Consider the following 783-nt stretch of genomic DNA (forward strand, 5'->3'; position numbering starts at 1 on the left):
TTTTTCGGTCTCTCATCAGCACCCTGCTCAGATGGGGAGGTGGAAGAAAGTACCTATTGGTACAGTGTGGACAATCATGGACAGTGGATCGACTATGGAACTGGACGGTTGGAAGATTACCTGGATGAGTTGAGTTGTGCAGCTGCCACTTCCCTCCAAGCTTACAATCCACCCACTCTCAAGGATCCTCACCAAGTAACAAGCTCACTGTCACCCCCTGCCAATTGGAGAGAGATGGAAAGGCATGTCCATCATCAGCAATTCAGACAAGCAGCATTTGATGAAGCTGGAAAGCTTATGGGCAAGAGGACATTCAGGGTATTCTTTGGTCACAAGGGCCACAAAGTACCATTGGTCTGGGTATTTGCTTACAAGACAGACCCCTCAACTGGTGAGATTCTCAGGTACAAGGCCAGGCTTTGTGTCCGTGGGGATCTTCAATTGCCATCAACTCATGAAACCTATGCTGCCACTTTGGGGTACAAGGTATTCAGGGCCATCACTGCCCTGGCTTTTGCAAGGAGGTTGAAGACCAGGCAATGGGATGTGGTCAATGCATTCCCAAATGCTACCATTCCTCACACTGTTTACTGCTCAATTCCTGAGGGAATGGAGGAGTATGGATTTGGACCAGATGCCTGCTTCATCCTTGAGAAGGCTCTCTATGGATTGGCTGAGTCACCTCGCTTGTGGTATGACCTGTTTGTTATGAGAATGGAAGACTATGGCTTTGAGTTGGTTCCTGGAATTGACTGCCTGATGGTAAACATGGATCTTCGTCTG

At 48.4% G+C, this 783-nt stretch overlaps 1 protein-coding gene across 1 annotated transcript; it reads left to right on the forward strand.

The window, feature by feature from the left end:
- Positions 1-177: 177 nt before the first annotated feature.
- On the forward strand, positions 178-513 carry SEPMUDRAFT_19788 (uncharacterized protein; the record flags this gene model as incomplete). The annotated part of the gene is made up of 2 exons (XM_016908319.1): positions 178-318; positions 397-513. Coding segments are annotated over 2 exons (258 nt in total), but the record flags the coding sequence as incomplete, so codon positions are not given.
- Positions 514-783: the final 270 nt, after the last annotated feature.

The sequence above is a fragment of the Sphaerulina musiva genome (genome assembly GCF_000320565.1).
Source record: "Sphaerulina musiva SO2202 unplaced genomic scaffold SEPMUscaffold_65, whole genome shotgun sequence".
NCBI classification, from domain to species: Eukaryota; Fungi; Ascomycota; class Dothideomycetes; order Mycosphaerellales; family Mycosphaerellaceae; genus Sphaerulina; species Sphaerulina musiva.